General features: G+C 49.6%; 1 protein-coding gene across 10 annotated transcripts in view; it reads left to right on the forward strand.

Annotated features, from left to right (window-relative positions):
• The first annotated feature begins 13,356 nt into the window (after nt 1-13,356).
• CFAP46 (cilia and flagella associated protein 46) overlaps nt 13,357-20,238 on the forward strand; it is a 135,908-nt gene continuing 129,026 nt past the window's right edge. For all 10 annotated transcript variants that reach the window (XR_011543343.1, XR_011543348.1, XM_070631431.1 and 7 more), the window contains exons 1-7: nt 13,357-13,753; nt 14,316-14,440; nt 14,684-14,815; nt 15,509-15,573; nt 17,472-17,636; nt 18,494-18,617; nt 19,090-19,184. Coding sequence is in view for 8 of the 10 variants with exons in the window: in XM_070631431.1 (XP_070487532.1) it covers nt 13,375-13,753; nt 14,316-14,440; nt 14,684-14,815; nt 15,509-15,573; nt 17,472-17,636; nt 18,494-18,617; nt 19,090-19,184 (1,085 nt within the window). In the remaining 2 variants the exon portion in view is untranslated. The remainder of the gene's footprint in view (nt 13,754-14,315; nt 14,441-14,683; nt 14,816-15,508; nt 15,574-17,471; nt 17,637-18,493; nt 18,618-19,089; nt 19,185-20,238) is intronic.

The following is a 20,238-nucleotide window of genomic DNA, read 5'->3' on the forward strand; positions in this document are numbered from 1 at the left end:
TGCCGAAGCGCAGACCTTGCCCTGTGTGGGAAGGATCTCCCCCGAGGAAGAGTGCACAGTGGGGTGGGTGGCTCACACTGCAGGGGCCGCCGGGCTCTGGGGAGCCTTCCCCTGGGCCCCATCTGGACACTGTGGGCAGCAATGTGGTTTTGGCAAATTAATCGAACAAGTGCTGCTAACTCAAAGTCTCTGGGTTTTCTGGTTTATTTGTAGTGAAATTGTAAATTTGCTTTGGTTTTATATCTGGGTAAATATAAGGGATTTATACCTTGTTTTACGTTTGTGCATCTTTAAGCATCAGGGTTATAAAAATTAATCTAGGTGAGCACTGGGGCCCAAGAGAGCTTTCCTTTCCTCAGCAGTCCTCAGGTTCAGAAAGCCTGCCCCCTAGTGTCACCCCGAAGGGGAGGAGGCATCTCAGCCACTGAAGGACGATGGACGATGGACATGCAGAGGGCGAGACTGGCGAGCGGCCAGCAGGCTCAGGATTGGTGACCACTGGCCTGGGAGCCAGGATGTCCTTGAGGGCAGGACACTGCAGTTCACGCCCTGGACACATGTCTGTCCATCTGGCAGCATGTTTTAGGAGAATTGAACACACAGGTAACCTTTTAGGGTCTCCTAAAAAAGCCAGTGGCTGAAGGACACGAAGAGTGCCGCCCTAGGGCTGGGCCCGGGGACTCCTGAGCCCTGGGGGGTCGCCTGGGGAGCATCAGGCCAGGTCTGGGGAGAGGCCACATCATCTGGGCCTCACTCAGCTTTGCATACTTAGAAACTCGATCTTACTGTTCACCTGTGCAGGGCCTGTCTGCCTGACTCGCAGGGGCTGACTCCAGCATGCCCCCACTTGCTGGGGTGATTCTCTTGGCTTAATTCCCGCAGGAGCCCTGGAGCCCACTGCAAGGTGAAGAAGCCCAGGCTCGGCAAGACCAAAGTGTTTGCTCCCAAACTGCTCAAGTGCTGGGGTCCTGCCCTACAGTCTGGCCTGTGACTTCTTTATGGGGGAACTCGATCAGAAGGCTGGTCCTTTGAGAACACAGGTCCCGTCCTGCAAGGTCTCCTGGAAGAGTCTTCCTTCTACCCACAGACATTTCTGCCTAAAGAGCCAGATCATGACCCCAGAGCCCTCTCCCCCAAGGGGCTGAGAACACACTGAGCCCCACAGGCCTTCTGAATCCCCAACATAGGAGCTCGCCAGCAGATCTCCTGTTTGCAGAATATTTTTCATGGACGACATTTCTGACTGGCTGCTTCCTTCAATAAATCCTGCTGTCAGAGTGAGCTGGGAGAAACCTGTCCTCCTGTGTGTCTCTTTTACTGTCACACACCACCACACTCACACTTCTGACACCAGACGTGTGGGAATTTCCCCCCACACACCAAGCAATTCTGCAACACCAGCTGGGGGTCCCACAGTCTAACTCTGTTCTGACTGTCTACTTGGAGGTTAAGGGCTCAGTTTCACAAGATGCTCCCACTTCAGATGCCAAGCCTATTCCAGGTTGTCACCTGTGCTTCTGACTGACGGGCTCTAAATCAGATGCCCCATGACCCTCTTCTTGGTTTCCATTAACTTGAAAGAGTGGCTCACAGAGCTCAGGAAAACAGTTTACTTCTTGTTTACCGGTTTATTGCAAAAGGATATGATAAGGGACACGGATGACCATCCAGATGGCAGAGACGTATGGGGCAAGGCATGTGGGAAGGGGTGCGGAGCTTCTGTGGGCTCTCTGAGAATGCCACCCTCCCCGCAGCTCCCCCTGACCGCCAGTCTGGAAGTTCCCCAAACCCCTACCGTCGGGATTTTATGCAAGGTCCTGGTGGGCGTGATTGATCATTAATGGAGGATGGAGGTGGAGCTGAGAATTCCAAGCTTCTAATCCTGGACTGGTCCTTCTGGTGACCAGCTCCCGTCCAGGAGCATCCAGGAGCCCACCCAGAGTCACATCAATAGAACAAAATCTCCGAGTGCTCTCCTCACTCAACAAGAGTTTTAGGAACCCTGTGCCCAGAACTGGGAGCAGAGACCAATATGTACATTCCGTTATCTCACAAGGAGGGTAAGAGGAAAGCTGCCATTCTAGAAGGTTCCCCTTACCTTATGGTATTGCGCACAATGGGGACCTTTCCTGGCATCCTTTTCCTGACCTTCTGCCTCATCCTCACCCTCAGAACAGAGCATGAAAGGAAACACCATCAACCCACCCTCACCACCACCAAACTCCTGGGGTGGGCAAGTCCTTGGGTCCCAGTAGGTGGGGGTGAAGGAAGTGAGCCCCGTCCCCACCAGGGCATGGCCAGGAGGGAGGACCCCCCTCAGTTGCCTTCCTGCAAGTTTCCAAAAGAGCTGCCATCTTGAATCCAGTGTTGGTGGTTTCGTAGTGTAACCAAATTCAATGGGTGCATCTCTTGGTGAGTGTGGAGCCGAAAAGCACAACCAAGGCAGAAGCAGGTAAAGAAAAGGTTTATTGCTTGCACAAGCAGTGGAGAACCCTGGGGATAGTTCCCAAAGCAGTGTCCCCAGAGCCTAGTGCAGGTGGAGACTTTATACACCAGAGTGCAGAGAATGTGTTACAACTGTGTAACAACTGGGCCCAATCAGGGCGCATGCGCAGGCCATTACATAAGCAGTTCAGTGTAACATGCCGTTATGCAATGAGTTCAAGGTACCATTATACAATGAGTTCAGTGGAACGTGTTGTTATGTAATAGATCCATGGTGACTTTTGGACACTTGGAGCTGAAGCAATCTGCAGGGGTCTTGCTGCAACCATGTAAGTTTCGCTATAAGGTGGCAATATCTGCAAAAATGGGGACGTCAACTTCTGAAAAAACAGCACATTTAGTTTTCTCCTTATCTGGAAAACATTTGACAGACCATGTTAGCTACCGATCAGATCTCAGCAACCCTTTCCTTGCCTGGTTCTGGGTCACATTAGGTGCCGACTTCCACCCAGAGGGCTGAGGTATCCACCAGTTACGGAACCCACATGTTCACCACCTCTGTGATGCCGTGGAGCTGGTTGGGGAGGTGTGGGGTGGGACCGTCAGGCAGGCGGCAGGCTTGTATCTGCCTTTGGTCCTGGCACCCAGACAAAGGGTGCGTCCTCATTTCGAGTACATGCGGGTGTGCAGGGCAGCTGGGGGTCAGGGGGTCCCTAGAGATGGATAAAGTGAGGGGCTCTGTCCGTGCCCTTGTTGAGATGGCTTCATGCTGGCCCTGCAGCTCTGTGCTCACAGGTAAATGTTGTGTTCAACTGATTGAAACACTGAAAAAAAGGGCAAATTCCTAGGGAACAGCTGTACAGAACTACCACTGGAAATTCAAAATCAGTCACAAAGTGGGTGTTGGAAAACGAGGCCTGAGGTTTTCCAGCTGAAACCCTGTGGCCTTGCCAGCCCACCCTCACTCGAGTTATCCCATGGGCTCTTGTCCCTCCAGCCAGACAGAAGTCACCATTCCATCACACCGGTGGGGCCCTCACACACCTGCCCACCCTACTCTCTGTCCAGACGACACAAACTTGTTCTTTAAAATCAAGTTCACATGACTCTCGCAAGATTGAGAGTGAAATCCAAAGACTGGAAGGAAAATAGTCATGATCTGCAGAGAGTGGATGAAGGACTCGCATCCAGAACATATAGGAACTCAGTGACCCCATGATAAAAAGACAAGCAACCCAATTTTAATAAATGGGCAAAAGACGTGAACAGACACTTCACAACATCAGATACACGAAGATCCAGCAAGCACATGAAAAGCGCTCGACACCTTTAGTCATTAAGGAAATGCTTAATGACCAAATACCACTTCACACCCACCAGAATGGCTCAAAGAAAAAGAAACACCAAATGTTCCCAAATATGCAGGGCAACTGAAATTCTCCTGTGTTGTTGGTGGAAGTGTAAAATGGTGCAGGCTTTTGAGAAATGGCTGGCAGTTTTTATGAGGTAAGACACCCACCCTGGACCGCAGTGCCCCACTGCTCAGCATTTGCCCAAGAGAACTGAAAACATGTCCAACAAACACTTGCACATGGAGTTCATGGCAACTTTGTTCATCGTAGCCCAAACTGAACCGCCCCAGGAGTCCCTCAACAGGAGGGCAGGTAAGCAAACTGCGTGCGTTCGTGTAATGGAAGGCTACGAGCCCTAGAGAGGCTGCCGACATGCAGCAGCGTGGACGAGCCCAAGAACATCACATTGTGCGGAAAAGAAGCCAGACACAAAAGAGAAGCTGTGGTAAGAGCTCTTGTGCAGGAAGTTCTAAACCAGGCAAACTAATGATGGAAATCAGAGCAGAGGTTGCTTGGGGGAGGGTGGGATTAGCTGGGAAGGGACACGAGGGACCTCCAAAGGGTGACAGAATGACCCACTTCCTGATAGAGGTGTGGTTACGGGGTGTGTGCATTTGCCAAAACTCATCCACATGTGACACTTAAGACCTGTGCATTTCCCTACGGGTAAATTGGACACAATAAAAAATGGTAAAGGAGAGAAGAGAGAAATGAGGGTGTGATGGTTACATCAGACAAGGTTGTGCTCAAGGCAAAAAGCACTGGAGGAGACAGACATGGGCACCTTATAAAGACAACGGTGGCAACCCACAGAGAAGACCGAGTGGCTGTGACACCTTTGTGCCAAATAGAAGCAGAGGCACTGAAAGTGAGAAAGCCTATGGGTGTGCAAGGAGACAGGGTCACATTCGCAGATAAGTAAAACAAGGTGAGGATGTAGAGACCTAAAGAGGATAATCAATAGCACGTTCTAATGGATTTGTATCAAACGATTTTCAAGTGCCCTGTGGGACACTTATAAGAACTGATTGCATATCTAGGCCTGAAGGAAACCTCAGTAAATCCCAGAGCAGATGTAGCCGGGCAATGTCCTCTGACCACAGTACAGTACCACGAGAAGCTACAGCCCTACCAGAAAACAAAAAACTCACCTTTTGAACACTTTTTAACTGTCTTGAGTAACTATTGAGCCAAAGAAAAAATAAGAACTCTCATTACAGACTATCTAGAAATCAATGATGAGGAAAACCCCACTGTTCTGGAGAATACATCCAAAATCTGGAGATAAGGCAAAGTAACAGTGCTGTGATTATCTTATCAGGCCAGTGCAGAGGGGAGAGCTCTTTGGGGGGGTCCTGCCCATGGCGCTCCAGGCCAACTGCTCCACCCTGAGAAGTTAGAGGTCACCTGTGGAAAGATGACAACGTGAAAGGACTCCTTTTAGCCTAGTAGAGAAGATAACCCCAAACATTATGCTTTTATTGTCCTGTGTGACATGCGCTGGGTTTGGATCTAATTTAGTAATCTTGTTTCTTATCCCTTTCCTGCTGACTGAGTTCCAGTTCCTTCAACCTTTGAACTCACAGTCCTTTTGTCAGTTTCCTCATTAATGAGTTAAAGAGAATTTTGCCACATACTCCTAACTATTGTATAAAAAAACACATTTTAACAATTTGAGAATTAAGCTTTTACACTACGTATCAGAAATTGTGGGACACAGCTAAACAGTGCTCAGATGAAAGTTCAGTCTTGTTTGCTTATATTAATTAAGAAGAAAAGGTGAAAATAATTGAATGAAGCATCCAATTCAAGAACTACAAAATACAGCTAAGCTCAGCAGACAGAAAGATGGGTAAGAATTAAAGAAGAAATCGATGATTTGAAAAACAAAAAATGGTAGGATCAATAAAAATCCAAAAGGTCATTCTTTAAAAAAGGGGAAACAATAAAACAGAAAAACCGTTAGCTAACCTAACCAAGAAAAATGTGAGATATTCAAAATAAGGAAACAATAAGAAAATAGCCTCAAATACAGAAAATGAAAAACAACCATAAAAGACTACTTTGTTCGACCCTATGCATGTTAAAGTCTGGATGAAATGAATGCTTTTCTAGGAAAATATAAATTACCAAATTGACTCAGGAGGAGCCAATTACCACAGATGAAATAGAGTGTTGTCAAGAGCTACAACACTCACATACACACACATACAAATACACACAAGTACACATATGCAACTACATCATACATACACACAGGCACACACACAAACATATACATACACACAGACTACTCTTGACTTGAAAAACCTCAAAACGAGTTTATTCAGGCATAGTCAAAATAATTACAATTCAGGATGCACACGCTGTGACAAACCATGGGCAAACCCAGAGAACACAGGAGGGAACTGCTTTTATAGAGAAAAGGGGAGGGGGGGGCTGTTCTAAAGGAAAGCCCATTGGGGGAGAGTAACAGTTCAGGGCACAATGGCTTCTCATTGGCTGGGCTGTGGCATTTCTCATTGGCTGGGCTGTGGTGTTTCTGATTGGCTGGGCTGTGGTGTTTCTCATTGGCTGAGCTGTTGCCCGGTGGAGAGAGAAATCTTCCTTCAGTAGTAAGGAAGCTCTGTGTATTCCTGTTTGGTGTCACTGACAGTGTGTGATGGAGGCAAAAGCTCCCCCATAGGCCTTCCTGATCCAGTTTAGTCAAGGGTTCCTCAGTTCAGTTCCACAGTATATATCCACTCAAATATGCACAAGCACACATACACAAATACACACATTACACATACACACACACACCTGCTCAAAACAAAACAAGAAAATGTCCAGTTTCACATGTTCTAGCAAACCTTTAAGGAACACATAATTACAATGTTATGAACCAGTTCAAGAGCAGAGAAAAACAAGGACAAGCTTCTGAATCCTTTGTTTGAAAAGAAATTGTAGAACAACCTTAAGGAAAACATTAGCGGGAACAGATCCTCCTCCCAGCCCTGGGAAGGAACGAGCCCCACAGACGGCTAGATCTCAGACTTCTGATTCCGGACCATGAGGTGAATCCCTGCTGTGTCAGCCGCTGTCTGGGGGGGCTTTGTTACAGCAGTTCTAGCTGACTGATACGGCTGGCCTCTGGGGACTCACTGGAAAACCCAGACAGAGAACACGGTCTATGTGCAAAGATGGTGACCCGAAACACCGCTTGGAGGGACAGGCAGGGTGCACCAGGAACTCCCTGCTACAGATGGGTGCAGGCGCCGTCTGGAGCCAACTGGGGAGACGCGAGAAGAGCCAGGGAAAAGCGCCAGTGCTGAGCACCCTCAGCTGAGGCTTTCCTGTGAGTGCAGTGTGTCTCTGTAAGGGCTGACCCTGGCCACTTGGTGATGTCCAACTGGTTTGCCTCTCCCGTTCCTCGAGGCTTCTCGGGGTGCAGAGCAAGGACAAGGTGGGACATTTGGAGAGAGGAGGAGTAGAATTTCAGGGGGAGATGCACAGCACCCCACAACTTCCACATTTGATTCTCGGGCCAAAAAAGCAAAAGAGCAATCTGGGCCTGACCTGAATTGTCTTCACCAAATGAAATACCATCTAGTAAAAAACAACTTTGTGTTCCACTCTTAATATGAAGGCTGCTGTATAACTAGAGAAATGAGCTTTAATATTTAATGCTCTAGGATTCAGAAAACCTCCTACTACATAATGTTTGGGAGATACTTCCTTGGCGGGAATAAATATTTTATCACTGCTGTGTGCACGGTGCCAAGTGTCTTTACGAATAAACGAAGGCACGTTTGGGAACCATCCGTGAGAACTAATAGCTGGTTCATTTAACAAGGACTCGAGCCTCTACCTTCAGGATGGTGCACAGCTCTAGACCTGGAGGAAAACGTGGAGTTTAGGTTTTGAAATTACATCCAGGCAGAACTTATTTTATCATGGGTATGTATGTGTATATAAATATATATATACATACACATATATATCACATGCATATATATATATTTCACATATATCCTGTATATCACACATACGTGTGTGTATATATATTTCATCATGTGCCCCCTCCCCCAACAGCCCTGTGGTCTGCATTTGCATCCTAATCTTCACTGACAGGCAAAGTTGAAGGCCCGGCAAGCACATAAGTTGAGAGTGTCCCAGAAAACACAAAATAGCCGTGGATTTAACAAGAGAGAAATCTATCTCCTTTTCACATAAGGCCATCCAGGACCGAGCAGCTGCCACACAGACAGGAGACCCAGGCTCACAGCATGGAGGATTCTTCCTATGGCAAAAAATGGCTGCTCGAGCTCCCGTCTTTGTAGCCACATTTCCACCAGCAGACAAAAGGAAGGACCAAAAAAGAGGTGCTCTCCTTTTGAGAAAACTCCCCTAAACCTGCTTTACAGTGATCAGAACTTGGTCACTTGGCCACACTGGCTACAAGGGAGGCAGGAAGTGGGGTAGCCTTGTGCCTGCCAAAAATTGGGAGTCTATTCCTGAGGAAGAAGAAGGAGAGAAGAGAGAATAAGAAAAGATGAGCAGTACAAGAAACAGCACAGACTTCCCCGAAGCCTGGGAGGCAAGGTAAAGGAGGGAGTTGCTTCTCCCAGTGCTCAGCTAGCAGCTTTAAAATCTCCCAGACACTTTCCTGTTCTCAGTCCGTCCTGCTGGGTTCCTACAGTGACATCCTCCTATGCCCTCAAGTTCTGGAGTCAGCTCATAGCTGTCCTGCCTTGGGGCCCCAGGTCCAGCTCCTCAGCCACATCTGGGTGACAGCCTGGCCCTACTGCACAGGCCACCAAGCCCCTCACCCTCACCACATCCCAGCCTGTCCCAGCACACTAACACCCCACTTTCTCCCCACCCACCAGCTCTCCTTCCCTAGTGACCTCCATGTCCAGTATGCCGGGTACTCTCGGTCGGATACCTGCACCAAGCCAGCCCTGTTCTTTCAGCCTTGCCATGTGCCAGCCTCACAACCAAAAGGACCAAAATGGGACCTTCTCCTATCCTCGCCATGAGCAGCTGAGCTCTGCAGGAGTCTCACAGGGCCAGAGTGCCACTCGAGGGTCATGGCTCCCAACCTTGATGGGACCTCGGCTCTGCCCCGGCCCCCACAGGAGTCTCTCGTCACTCACTCCCGCCCCCCTCCATGCCCAGACCCCAACAGTCCTCACCCTCGGCAGACGGCCTGGCCTCCAATGTCCCTGAAAGCAGGAGCACTTGGCAGAGACTCCCTCAGCTTCCCAGGGCAAAGCGACTGACGGCCGACAGCTCGTCATCCTCCTACCTGCCTGGCCTGGGGGAGCCCCAGCTCCTTCTTACGTCGGAGCTCATGTCCTGGGGCTCCTGGAGCTCTGTGTTTGGTTTGGCTTGGTTTGTCATTGAGGTACAATGGACGTCAAACAAAATGCTCCAGCTTTAAATGTTGACTTCAGTGAGTTTTGAAAAATGTATACAGTTGTGTGTCTGACGCTCCAGTCAAGATGTGGACCTTTTCCATCACTCCCTTCCCAGTGAACCTCTCACCCTGACTTCTATCGCCTTTAGGGAACCTAGAATCGCACGTGTGAAAATTAATAAACAGAAACCTCATTTAAAATGGAGTCGGCAGGCCAGAAGGAGGAGATCCCATGCAGCACCACTCCACGTCAACATAGACCCCAGCAGAAGAGAGGAACCTCACACCTAGGACAGGAAGTGATACTGACTACCCCAGCAGGAGGAAGGAAGATTTTTTTCTTGCCTGGCCACAGCTCAGCCAATGAGAGACTGCCACAACTCAGCCAGTGAAAAGCCACTATACTTTGCACTCCCAGTTTCCTCCAATGGACTCTCTGTTTGTAACAGCCCTGCCCAACTCCCCTTCTCTATAAAAGAACAATTCTCTCTTTTGTTCTCCAGATTTGCCTGCAGTTCACCATAGAATGCATGTCCTGAACTGCAATTCTTAGCTGTTCCCAAATAAACCCATTTTGCTGGTAAATAACTGGCTGTTTATTTGTTTTAAGTTAACATTATTTGGAGGTCCCACTGAGATCCAGAGAAGACCCCTGACAACTCCTAGGTGGGTGAGCAAACAGGTAACAGGTGTTGACACCCACAGAGCCCATCGGGCTCATTGTTTTCTCATCGATCCTGGAGTTACAGGGTAAGTCTCTCCTGGAGGTCAAGCTCCACTCTTTTTGCATTTTGAAGCTCTCTAAGCTTTATTTGGGATCTGGTTTTTTTGTTTATTTGTTTTTTTGAAGGCTTCATTCTTTCTGTTAAAGGCTTTGTCCTTTCTGTGAGTACTCATTTGGTGCTTTGGCCTGACTCTTTGAAATCAGGCAGTTCCTACCAGAACTTGCTAGCCTTTGGTCCGATTCCTGAAATGGAATCCCACAGAGGGCTCTTTTATGCCTGGTCTTTTGCTCACCATTGTTCAGATTCATCCATCTTGTTGCAGTATCACCGGCTCATTCTTTTTGATTGCTGAGTAGTGGGCCATTGTGTGACTATGCCACAATTGTTTATTGTTGGATATTTGGGTTGTTCCCACTTTGGGGCTATTATGAATAAAGCTGCTAGGAACATTTCATACAAGTCTTTCTGTGGATACGTGCATTCATTTCACTTGGGTAAACACCTAAGAGTAGAATTTCTGAATCATAGGGTAGGTGCATTGTTAACTTGATTAAAAACTTCCAGTTTCTCAGTGATGGTACCATTTTACATTCTCACCAGCAGTGTGTAAGAATCCCAGTTGTTCATATCCCACTATATTCATCATTGTTGGTCTTTTTAATTTTAGTCATTCTAGTGGCTCTAAAGTGGTATCTCATTTTGATTTACATTTTTATTTCCCTGATTACCAATGATGCTGAACACTTTTTATGTGCTTACTGGATATTCATATATCTTGATTGTCAAGTGTCTATTCAAATCTTTTGCCCATTTTTTTCACTTGCCTTTTTAATATTGATTTATAGGCTTTCTTTATATAATCTGGACACAAGTCCTTTGGCAGATATATCTATTGTGAATATTTTCCCCCAACTTGTAGTTTGCTTTTTCATTTCCTTAACAGTGCCTTTCCAAGAGCAGAGGTTTTACTTTTGATGAGGACAGATTTATCTATTTCTTCTTTTATGGTTTCATTTTTTATGCACTCTCCAAGAAATTTTGCCTGCCCCAAGATGGTGAAATATTTTATGTTTTACTCTAGAAGCTATAAACATCAAAGTTTTACTTTTGAAGTCTATGATCCATCTCAAATTAATTTTTGTGCATGGTGTGATTCAGAGATGCAGGTTCATTTCTTTCCTCATTCACGATCCAGTTGTTCTAGCATCATTTGTTGAAAAGACTTTGCTTTCCCTATTGAATTGGCACATATGTCAAAATCAATGGATTGTATACATGTGGGTCTGGTTCTGAACTCTTTCTTCCGGTCCCTTGGTCTCCCTGTCTATCTTTCACCAATACCATACTGTCTGAAATATTGCAGCTTTACAGTAAGTCTTGAAATCAAATAGTGTGAGTCCTCCAACGTTGTTCTTCTTCCTCAAGATTATCTTGGCCATTCTAGGTCCTTTGTGTTTCCATATGAAGTTTAGAATCAGCTGTCAACTTCCAGAAAATCGCCTGCTGGGATTTTGAGTGAGATTGCATCGAGTCTAAAGATCAACATGGGGAGAATGGACACCTTACAAATTTTAGTCTTCCAGTTCATGAACTTGGCATATCTCTCCATTTATTTAGGTCTTCTTTAGTTTATGTCAGCAGTGTTTTGTAGTTTTCAATGTAATAGTGCTATACATCTTTTGTTAAGTTTATTCCAAAGTAGTTCACTTTTTATACTATTTTAAATGGTATTTTTCTGTCCTTTTCTGTTTCTTGCTCATACAGTATATACAGATACAATGGATATTCACATACTGATGTGGCATCCTGCTCCTTGCTAACTTCACTTATTAGTAGTTGTAGTATTTTTGTAGATGCCACAGGATTTTTTTACATACACAATCATATTGTTTGTGAATAAATGCATCAGCTTTAAAAGCGCTTGTCTTACCTTTAAAAAGACCCCTCCCCAGACACGAAAGGCCCTACATCATCAACACCCAGCCTCTTTCCTCCCATTAAGAGCCAAATGTTTTGAAAGAGTTGTGTATCTACCTTTCTCTCCACCCTGTCACCCTCACTCACTCTTCTACCCCCTCCAACTGGCTCTGCCCCACCCCCCAATTCAGAGAAATGTCTACTCCTGGGTCACCGATGGCATCCATGTTGGGAAACCCAAAGCTATTTCTCAGTGCTCATTTACTGGTGTTTTGGCCACATTTGACCTAGCTGATCCACCTCCCTGCTTCGAAACAGCCTTCCCTTGGCTTCTGGATCCAGGCCTGTATGACTTCCTTTCCACCTCTCTGGCCCCGCTTCTGTTTCTGCTGAAGCTCTTCCTGCTACTCTTGGCCTGGGGTTCTCCAAGTCTAGTCTTCAGCCCCCTGCTAGCCTCCCTGGGTGTGCTCTCCCTCAGCAATCTCAGCCACACTCCATCACTTCTAAGCAGCTGTTCAAAAGCCTGTTCCTCCAGCCCAGAGCTCTCTTCTGAGCACAGATCCCTCCTAAGTGTCAACTCTAAGTACCTCACATCCTGCAAGTTCCAGGCAGAACACCTGGACTATCTCCTGAGCCCTCCTCCAGCTAGTCCTTTCCCAGAGTTCCCTGCAAAAGTGTATGCCCCCCACCCCCCCCACCCCGATCCCAGTGTGTTGTCCCCAGTGCCATGGCCTCTTGGCCCTTCCTGGCCCCATACCTGCTCCATCACTCACATCTGCTCTTCCCTTTCTGTCCTTGCCTTGTAAGCCAGCCCACGGCATCTCTGCTCGCTTGCTCGCACTGGCTGGTCCTCATCAGTCTCACTCCCTCCGAACCAGTTTCCACCCGGCACCCACAGAAAACGCTCAGACTGACACACACTGTTTAAGACACGCTGTGGGCTTCCTGGGGAGGTAGGAAGAGGGGAACCCTGCCCCAGCAGTGGCTGTCTCCTGCCCTCCTAGCCCACAGCACTGTGCATCCCCAGCTGGCCCCCTCCCTCCTTCAGGCCTTGCAAGATGCTACTCTCTTGGCATCCTTTTCCCTCTTTTCTTTGTCTGGCACCTCCTCTCCTCTTTTAGATCTGGGGTCAATTGTCTTGCCTTTAGGGTGCTCTCCCTACTGCTCCCCACCACCACCCCCTGGCCCCACACCCAGGATCAGGCCACTGTACAAGCTGTCAGGCTCCCTGGCTTCCCTTGGTGGCACCCAGGAGGCGCACATTTATTCTGTGTGACGTCCTCTACCCACGGGGGGGCCTGTCCACGTCTCTGCCTGCACAGGCCCCGCTCAGCTATGGCCCATGGCAGGGGGCAAATAACTATTTGTAGAATGAATGAATGGATGAAAGAGCCAAGGAATGCAGGACTACATTTCGGGAAAATGTGAGGGGGATGGCCAAGGGCCAGGACTGGAGCCCAGGGCAGCCCCAGTTTGCACCATCATCAGGAGGGTTGGGGTGGGTGCCATCAGCCAACATGGGAGACTAGCATCCATGTCTAGTCTAGGGGCTTTGGCAGGGATGCGGGGCCAGTGCAAGGGCGGACAGGCCTGCGAAAGCATGACCTTACGTGGGCGCGCCCTCCCCTCCCAGCTTACCCACTCCCCTGCGCCCCACCTAGGCCCCTGCCCGCTCCTCGCTCGCCCCGCCCCGCCCCCGCTCCAGTGCGGATGGGTAAACCAGCGCAGGGGCGGGGACCCGGCGGCGGTTCGCCTCTGGAGATGTGTGGCCCCGCCGCCGGCCCGTAGGACCCGGTCCGCGTCCCTCTCGGTCGCTAAGCAACCGCCACCGGCTCCACAGGAGAAAGCCAACCGGCCTGGAGCCATGGACCTGGTTGTCACGGAGGAGCTGGCCCGCGCCGAGAGCCAGCAGGGTGGGCAGGGGCCCGGCCCCTGACTGGGGAGACCACGGGACCGCCCCAACGCCGGGGACGAGACTGACCCCCCGGGACCAGCCTGATCCCGCGGCCACAACGCCCCTCCAGGCCCTGGGGTTGGGTCCTGGCCCCCGCCCCCCCACGCGTGGGGCGGCTCCGAGAGCGCCCCACCCCTGGCCTAGGGAGGCCCCAGGACCCACCAAGAGCCCCCCCCCCCCCCCCCCGCCCCAATCCCCTTGGTCGCAGCGCCGCCAGCCCCGGTGACCTCCGGAAGCCCGCGCTTCGCGGATTTGTCCCCCTGGGCGAATGTGAACCGGAGGAGGGTTTGCCGTCCTGAGAGGCCCCTCAGGATGTTCACGCCGCTGCGTCCGAAGCTCTGGCTGGCCGCTCTGCGGGGCCGCGCGGTGCGGGGCATCTTCCGGGAGCACGGCCAGGGGGAGCACGGCCAGGGGCGCTGGCCTGCCCCGGCCCCTCCCGGCCCCTCCTGGCCTCCCCGCTCTTGCCCAGGGGTGCGGCGGGTGCCTTTTCCTGACCAGTTCCTTCACTGCCGTCCTGATAGATGCTGCCTCCCTGAAGAGGGCCTATGAACTGATCAAGTCTGCCAACCTGGGGAAGTCGGAGTTTGACCCCACAGAAAGCTTCAGCCCGGACCTGTTTGTTCTGTGTGCCGAGCAGGCCCTGAAGGTCATTAAGCCCAGGGCCCCTAGGGCGTTGTGTCAGGAGATCTCTATTTCTGGGTTTATAATGGAAGCAGAAGGTGGGACTGGGGAAAGCGGAGCGCCTGGTGGGGTGGTCCACTGGAGGAGGCTGCAGGGTGGGTGCTCAGGTCCATCCTCAGAGCCTGTCTGGAGTGTGTTTATGGGAAGGGAGCCAGCACCATCCAAAGGCGTCCTTGGAGCCGTTGCACGCGGAGGTCTTCTCTTGCAGATGGGGCAACCAGCGGTGAGCGAGGACTGCATCCAGATGTACTTCAAGGTGAAGGGGCCGGTCACCCAGTTTCTGGGCCGAGCGCACCTGTGCAGGGCCCAGCTGTGTGCCCCCAAGTCCACCGAAAACTTGGTGAGAGATGGTCCCGGGCCCCTGGGCCCAGCAGGAACTGCCAGCAGGAGCGCCCCCTGCGTGCCGGTTCCTCCAGTTTTCTTTATTAGTTCATTTGAGTTGTGAAGGCTTCGTATGCACGGTCTTCACGCTCCCCAGGGGATGGAGTGCACGCCTTTGCTGGTTCGCTGTCTAAAATGAACACGTCATGCTTTGTATGACTATATTGTTTCCCCCGAGGTTGCCTTGATTCTCCTCAAAATTCTGCCTCTTGTATCGCAACAGTAAAAATTTCACCCCACTTCCAAACTCGTGTCAGGCTAGACAAATCTGAAAATGTTTTTTGTTGAGTCAAGTGGCCAGATTGATTTTCAGTGACTCGAAACTTGCAGTATTTCCCGTTTATGCCTTTTCCCTAAGCAGTGGAGTCTGACTTGTGTCCTGTTTGCCATTTGACCGTTGCATCCTAGTGCCACAGTCATGTCCACAGCAGTCCTCAAGGCAGGTAGGGGGGAGCTTCCAGGGAGAGAGGCTGGGGCGCCCGAGAGCACACGCAGCTGTGGCTTCTGCCCCGCGCTCCAGCTCCTGCTGCTCAGGCACAGGGGGCCAGGCCAGTCCTCGGAGAGGCTTCGTGCTCACGGAAGTGACAATGAGCAGTGGTTGATGTTTCACTGGCAAATTCAATTTAATTGTGTGTTCTTTGTGTTGTTTTAGGAGGAATTTGAAAATTGTGTGACTCAGTATATGAAGGCCATCAACTTTGCCAAAGGAGAACCGAGGTGGGCACGATGGAATCGGCCGATTCTAACTGATTGTGTAAAAGGTTCAGAAACAGAATTTACCAAGTGGTTCTATCTGTTCAGACTGTTGGGATTTTTTGTCCTTGTTTTGTTTTGTGTTTTTTCTGCATTGATGGTCACATACTCATGTCTCTCACATGAGAACTGGCCGCGTGCATGCACAGTTCCTGTAACTGCATCCTCTACCCTGTTCAGCCATGTCTGTGATCTGCAGATGACTTTGTCAGCTTTCGCTGTGGGCCTCTTTTTGCCTGTCCCCAGGGCCCCCTCGCTTTCGGGCCTCTGATGGGGTTCAGCATCTTGGCTCCCTCCCTGCGCTGCCCCACTTGCCTATACTGCCCCTGGCGGAGCGCCTGGGCCAAGGCCTCATGCCTGTAGAGGTGATCTGGTGAAAACTGCAGCACAGTTTGATACTTAGTTAATGCTTTCTTCATCAAAAATCAATATTATTGAAACTGTTAAGCTTGTATACAAACTGGCATTAGTACAGCCTATTTAAATAGGACACAACATTTAAAGGAGATATAAGTATAAATCTTAGGTTCATTCATTCATTCTCCCAATACTTGCTGCTGGTGGCCGTCTCTGGCCAGCACCTGTTGTAATGCTGGGCATACAGGGTCCAGCTCCGCAGACCCTCCCTCAGTGGGGACGTGTGGATAGGAGGCCTGGCCTGGAACCAGAGGTTCTAAGGACAGTGGATGTTTCCAGGAGAATATGCCCCGGAGCTGTGAAGCCGAGTTGGTGGGCGCCCTCAGGGAGGGGCCTGGCTGCTGCTGCACTCCGGGGGTCTTGGGGACACCTGCAGACAGGATGAGGGTGGGTCAGGAGCCTTGGGGGCTGGCAGGACCACCTTTAGAAATAGACCTGGGGCAGCCAGGAAGAGAGGAGCTGGGAGACGGCCCTGGGTGGTCCAGGGGAGAGAGGATGGTGGGGCCAGGGCAGTGGCAGTGGGGAAGAGAGAGCAGCCAATGTGAGAGTGTCGGGGAGTGTCTGCACAGCCTCCGACCATGGTAGGAATCGGGAGACGAGTTTGCAGGGACATGAGCTCCTTTCTGGATGTGGCATCTGGGGAGGCACAACAGGCTGATCGGAGTCCCTCCAGGCAGAGGTGACTGACCATCTGGACAGAACGCCGAGAGTCAGAGCTTGCACCGTCGATGACATCTTGCACTTCCCCTCCTTTCCTGGAAAAGCTGGGGAAAAAATAAGTCGTGACCTGGGTCATTCCATGGCTCTGAGTAAACCCCATGAAGGAGCGGGTGGTTTTATCTTATTGCCTTGGCCTGGGCCTTCCTCCTTCCTGAGGAATAGCGGTAATTAGTGGCACTCGTCCATCTAATGGCCAGTTAGAACACCACCAGGTACCTAAGCTCAAAAGTCGGAGCTGGCCCCACTGGAGAGGCCTGGAGTCAGGCACATTGGCCCCTGTGAGCCCCTTACTCAGATAACTCCTGTGGCCCTTGCAGCCCTCAGGAAAAAGCCTAGCTTCTGAGGGTGCTCCTGCTCCCTCTCCAGGGATGTCAGCTCCTCCAGGAAGCCTTCCTTGATTTCCTCCCTGCACTTGCCCATTCTTGTCTATCCCTTGGAAACCAAAGGAGGCCTTGCTCACTGGTGTATTTTCACAGGGAGTGAGTCACTTTATCAAGTTACTGAATGAGTGAAAGGATCTCTAGTTGGACCCAGCACCATCTGAGCAGGGTGCCGTGGCTGTCCCCATGGAGGCCTGTGTACCACACTCACGCAGTGTGGGCCAGAGCCTCTCAGATGGGGCTGCTGCCATCTGCTGGAAGCAGAGGACTCGAGGTTCCCTCCCAGAAGGGGGCTCTGGACAGGCTGCCTTCCGAGCCAGTCTCAGACTTCCTCTTGTGCCACAGGTATTACTTCTTGGTGTACAATGCTTCAGTCCTCTACTGGCAGATGGTGAGGCCATTTCTCAAGCCTGGATATCATCACCACCTGATCCCCAGCCTCTCCCAAATTGTGACTGTGCTGAATCAGACGGAGGAAGAAGATAAGGACTGGCGGGCGGAGCTGATGCTGTGAGTGGGAGCCGCCCTGCCTTCTCCCACGGGGTGATGACTTTACACGCAGGGTGTATGCCATTATTGTCTACTCTGTAGTTAGAATTATGTTGTTTGTATCATTTGTCTGAAGATGTTTCTAAACTCTGTAGATGACGTCACAGTGTCCTGATTACACCAGTGTTACAACAGGGCGAATGTTATGACTGGAAACACAGGAAGTGAGAGCCTGTGTCATAGTCTTCACTCATGGTTTTAAAAACTTAGTTCAGTAAATTGTTAATGTAGTAGACATTTCAGCAATATAAAACTCAGCCAGAATGGGCTTGCTGGTCCAGGCGGTCCTGTTAGGGAAGCGTGTGCCGAGTATATTTGCCACAGGGAGGGCCCTGAGAAACCACAGCAAGAGATGTCAACAGGTGGTCCTTGTGCTGGGGGAATGAAAGGCGCTCTGTCAGACTTTTCCTGTACTTGGGGAGCCATATGCCAAGAGGACCCAGAGAATCTGCCCTGAAGTCAGAATCCAGAATCTACAGGCTTTCCTCACGTGCTTTAGGGCCATTTGGGGAGCCTGTAACAGAAAATATAAATACAATTTTTCTTTAAAAGGTCATTTTTAAATGTCCTAGGTAGTTAAAGTGAAAACAATTCTCTTTCCCTCTTGCTAGCAGTAGCATAGCTTTCCCAGTGCCTGCTGGCATGTCCCTGGTAAGCCACAGGCTGTGGGTTTGCGGTTAGGAACTGGCCTATCTGTGTATCTGTCTGAAGTTTGTGAAACACAAAAATAGTGCAAGTATAATAACCCAGTTATTACACATTTGCAGCACAAAATGATTTCATCAAGGTTTAATACCTATTATTTTTATATTATCCAGGGAGCTTCTGGAGTGTTATCTTCAGGCTGGAAAAAAGGAGGAGGCCGCTAAGTTTTGCGCCACTGCAGCACCGTTCATAAAAGCTAACGTGCCACAGAAATATCGACAAATATTTTCTGTTATGGTAAATTGGCATATCGAAAAATGTAGATAGAAGAAATAATTTTCTTAAATGTCATTCTTCAGAAAACTATAGAAACAGCAAGGAAGTCTATCCATTGAGAGATATAAAAACATACATATGTGCATATGTGGACAAAACAAAACAAAGTCTTTTTGCTTTATTGTGACTCTTTGGATTTTTTTTAATAACAGCATTGAATTTAAAAAAAAGGTTAGCAGAAAATTTGTAAAGATAAAGTAATTAAAATAGCATGTATGAAGAGCGTTCATCATCTAATAATTTTTGTGTCTAGGAAATTAACATAAGTTGTGTACAAAAACTGAATATAAAACATAATTAATGAGAAGATACTTGTTAATTATAAATATTAATTTTAAATGAGGAATATTTGCAAAATAATAGCTACATAATATCTAGATCTCTACCTAATTATGTGTTTAAATCTAAATTAATATTCTGTTCCATTTTACAGGTGCAGCATGAATTAATGGACGAGCTTCAGTTAAAGGAAGAAAAGAAAACTTCCATTAGCCTGTCTGTCACTTTCCACATTAATATGCTGAAAGCGTAAGTGGTTTGGGAGGGAGAGCAAGAGTTGAGTTTTACCTGTGGTGCTGACTTGGAGTCTCTGTGCCCTCAGTGAAGGGATGTGGTGTGCCAGTGGCTGGGAGAGTGCTGAGTGGCAGGGAGAGGCCCTGCAGGGGGCATGGGACTCCGCCTTGCCTCCCTTTATTAAGAGGCAGCCCATGAGGTTGCCAAGGGTGACTGTGGCTTCTAAGCCAGTGAAGAAAGGAGTTTTGGGAGGAGAGAGTCACCAGCTGTATCAGATGCTCCCTACAGGGCTTGCCAGGGAGGCTACAGACTGGACCATGAAACTGAGCAAAACAAGAGCAGCTTGTGGGTGAAACCCTGATGGGAGTGGGTTAGAGTGAATGAGGGAGAGGAACTGGACGCAGGCAGAACCTGCTGCAGTGGCAAAAGGGAGTTAGTTTGGTGGAGATCCCAGCAGTGTGAGAGGAGAAGGAATGAGGAGATTCAGTGTGTGTGAGAGGAGAGGGGAGTGAGGAGACACAGTGTGTGTGAGAGGAGAGGGAGTGAGGAGACACAGTGTGTGTGAGAGGAGAGGGGAGTGAGGAGACACAGTGTGTGTGAGAGGAGAGGGGAGTGAGGAGACACAGTGTGTGTGAGAGGAGAGGGAGTGAGGAGACACAGTGTGCGTGAGAGGAGAGGGGAGTGAGGAGACACAGTGTGTGAGAGGAGAGGGGAGTGAGGAGACACAGTGTGTGAGAGGAGAGGGAGTGAGGAGACACAGTGTGTGAGAGGAGAGGGGAGTGAGGAGACACAGTGTGTGAGAGGAGAGGGAGGCTGTTCAGAGGGAGGTGGGTTGCTTGCCCTGGGTCCTGGGGCAGGGGACATGGGAAGGGCCAAGTGTCCCAGAACAGTGTGCCCTCTGTGTGGGACTGGTTCTGGCAGAGGGGCTTGTGCACATTTTCCAGGGGTGTTTTCATTTTTGGCGATGTAGGAAGAAACAACTTGGACGGGCAGTGAGGGAGAATGAGGTGATATGAGAAGTGGGCTGGAGAGTGGAGGAAAGGAAGGAGGAAGGATTTATTCTAGGCCT

This window comes from Equus przewalskii, chromosome 1 (assembly GCF_037783145.1).
Source record: "Equus przewalskii isolate Varuska chromosome 1, EquPr2, whole genome shotgun sequence".
In the NCBI taxonomy this organism is placed as follows: Eukaryota; Metazoa; Chordata; class Mammalia; order Perissodactyla; family Equidae; genus Equus; species Equus przewalskii.